This window comes from Colobus angolensis, unplaced genomic scaffold (genome assembly GCF_000951035.1).
Source record: "Colobus angolensis palliatus isolate OR3802 unplaced genomic scaffold, Cang.pa_1.0 Scaffold169, whole genome shotgun sequence".
NCBI lineage: Eukaryota > Metazoa > Chordata > Mammalia > Primates > Cercopithecidae > Colobus > Colobus angolensis.
The window spans coordinates 2,603,953-2,606,579 of NW_012114810.1; the positions used below are offsets into that span (position 1 = coordinate 2,603,953).

The 2,627-nt window shown below is 40.1% G+C and overlaps 1 protein-coding gene across 1 annotated transcript in view; it reads right to left on the minus strand.

The window, feature by feature from the left end:
• Window positions 1-2,096: 2,096 nt before the first annotated feature.
• Window positions 2,097-2,627, minus strand: part of RPTN (repetin) — a 4,131-nt gene continuing 3,600 nt past the window's right edge. The window contains exon 5 of the mRNA XM_011937967.1: window positions 2,097-2,625. Coding sequence (XP_011793357.1) covers window positions 2,097-2,625 — 529 coding nt within the window. The remainder of the gene's footprint in view (window positions 2,626-2,627) is intronic.

The window sequence follows — 2,627 nt, forward strand, 5'->3', positions numbered from 1 at the left end:
TAATGTTTTTCCAACTAGGCATATTTGCATGATATTTGGAAGGTGAAAGTGAGTTAGAGACCATCACACCAAGATTTTGGCTTTTTTTTTTTTTTTTTTTTTTTTGTAAATAAGGTTATAGAGACATGTTGATAGGCAATTTTGGCAGCAGTGTCAGAGGCTTCTGAATCACATGTTTCTGATTTTTGGATTGCAAGTCTGGTAATGTATTGAACTCAATAGTCCCTGAGGTTGATTTCTAATTTCTAATAATTCAGCCCTTATTGTTCTAGGCAGTAAAGCCCTTATTGTTCAAAAGACCTAAAAAGGTTAGTTTCATTCCTTGAGCCATAACTAAATGAGGAGTTAATTCAGTCTCTCTTGTTTGTCCCTGTGGTTTATATGCAGTAGGTGCCCAATTAATGTCCAGTTGAATTTATTACAAAGCCAGACTTATTTCCTCCGTCTGTCCACTTATTCAAAAACAATTAGTACCACTAGACATCACTGGCTATATTAAGTGCTGAGCAGTACAAGGTTGAGTAAGATACAGTCTTATTCCCAGTTTTCCAGGAGAGAAAATTACCGTAGAGTGTGGGCCAAATGATATAACAGAAGTGAGTGTGAACTTAGAGAAAGCAGAGTTTGGAGTGTCCAGAAAGGCTGCTTAGAAGAGGTGAAGTTTTAGTTGGGACCCAGAGGATGCCTAGGGTTTTTTCAGGCAGAAAATAGCAGGGAGGTATTCCATGCTGATGGGATGGCATATTCAAAGATATGAATTCATGAAAGATCAAGTGTACTAAGAAAAGGTCAGGTCCTTGGTGTGACTGGAGCATTGGATGCTTGTGGGAGGGGCCTCTCATGTGACTAGGCTGGGTAGGTCACCTGATCAGATAGTGCGGCTTATGTGACACATTGAGGGATGTAAATTTTTTTCTCAGGTCACTGGGAAGCCACTGAGGAGAAGGGCCATTAAGGCAGTGGAGATGGAGACGTGAGAAGAGATTCAAAAGTTATGGGGATGTAGAGTTGGGAAGACTCAATGACAATTTGAATGTGGCAGTGAGGGAGTGGTAAAGGTAAAATATGACTAAGTAGAGGGAGGAGGAGCTGAAAATTGTATTTAGATTAGTTTCATTTTGACTTTTTGTTATTTGTTTTGTATTGATTCTTATTTTTTTTCAGTGCCCAGGAACTCAGGGAACAGAGACATTTTAGAAGTCAAGAAATAAGGTGTTATTTTTGGGAAATGGCTCAAAAGTGAAAATAGCACAATCTTCCCCACAGTGAAGAAAGAAAGGAGTCATGAAAGTCATTGCTCATCAATTATTTATTAGATATTTTAATACAATTCATAATCTGCACATAGATTTTCTTGAGAAGAGTTTTCAGGTCTTAGGAGCTATGGATCAACAGTTCTGATCCCCTGGAATTTGCAAACATGGGACATATACTTTCTCTCTGTTTTATATAATCAGAAACTAGAAAGGTATTGAGTTGGAATGGGTTCATTCAGCTCTAGTGATAGGCACTATTGGACAGTCCCTCTGGTGTGGAATAAGAGCCTGGCATGGGAGATGTAGTAAACATCAGAGATGTACTCTATGTTCTCGGCTCTCCTAGCAGCCTTCAACTGAGTTTCATTCTAGTCTAGACTATGAGGCTTGAAATTCCTGACGTTTTATCCATAGGATCCAAAGCTCACCAAACCTAGGGTTCCTATCCTTGGATGTAATATAAATCTTCAGAATATCTTTCCTGTTTCTGAACTTTAAGGAGAAGTGTTCTACTGTTCTACCTTTCAATGATTCAACCAGGTCTCAGAGGTCAAAGCAGGAAATGATTTAAATACCCAAACTGATCAACATTAAGATATGATTATTTCACCCAATTTACCACCTAGATTTCACTGAATCAGAAAACCCTAGAATTGCTGCTCAAAAAACCAAAAATCCCTTACATGAATACTAGTACTCAAAAACATCCTTGCAGGTAGATACAGCAGAGGATAGAGGGAAGAAATACATTCTTGATCTCTTAAGTAGAATTAGAGGTGAACTCAACATATAGGTTTCTTTTTTGACTTTGTGTTGCTTTACCTCTGGTGCTTGCATAGACTAGTATCGATAGGATTTCTGCTCTTGCACATAGTCATAGAGGGGGTTGGGAACAGTAGCTGCCTTGGTAGGGTGACCATGCTGTTCTCTGCTTTGGGGCCTCCCACTGATCTGGGTTGGATAGAAGGATGGCTCAGTGTGTCTTTTCTGTGAGTCTTGGCTCTGGTCATCCTCATTCATGTGGAATTTTTCTCTGTTAGGACAGCTTCTCTGGGTCACTTGGGATTTTTGATTCTGAGATCCTTGATACCTCTCTTTCTCCTCATAGTTTTGTCTATTATGTTGTTGCTGATGGTTTTGATCCTCTTCATGGGTTTGTCCATCTTGTCTTTGACTGTTCTGCCCATCTTCATGGGTTTGCCTGTCTCGTCTCTGATGGTTCTGCTCATCTTCATGGGTTTGCCTGTCTCGTCTCTGACGGTTCTGCTCATCTTCATGGGTTTGCCTGTCTTGTCTCTGGTGGTTCTGCTCATCTTCATGGGTTTGTCGGTCTCGTCTCTGGTGGTTCTGCTCATCTTCATGGATTTGCCT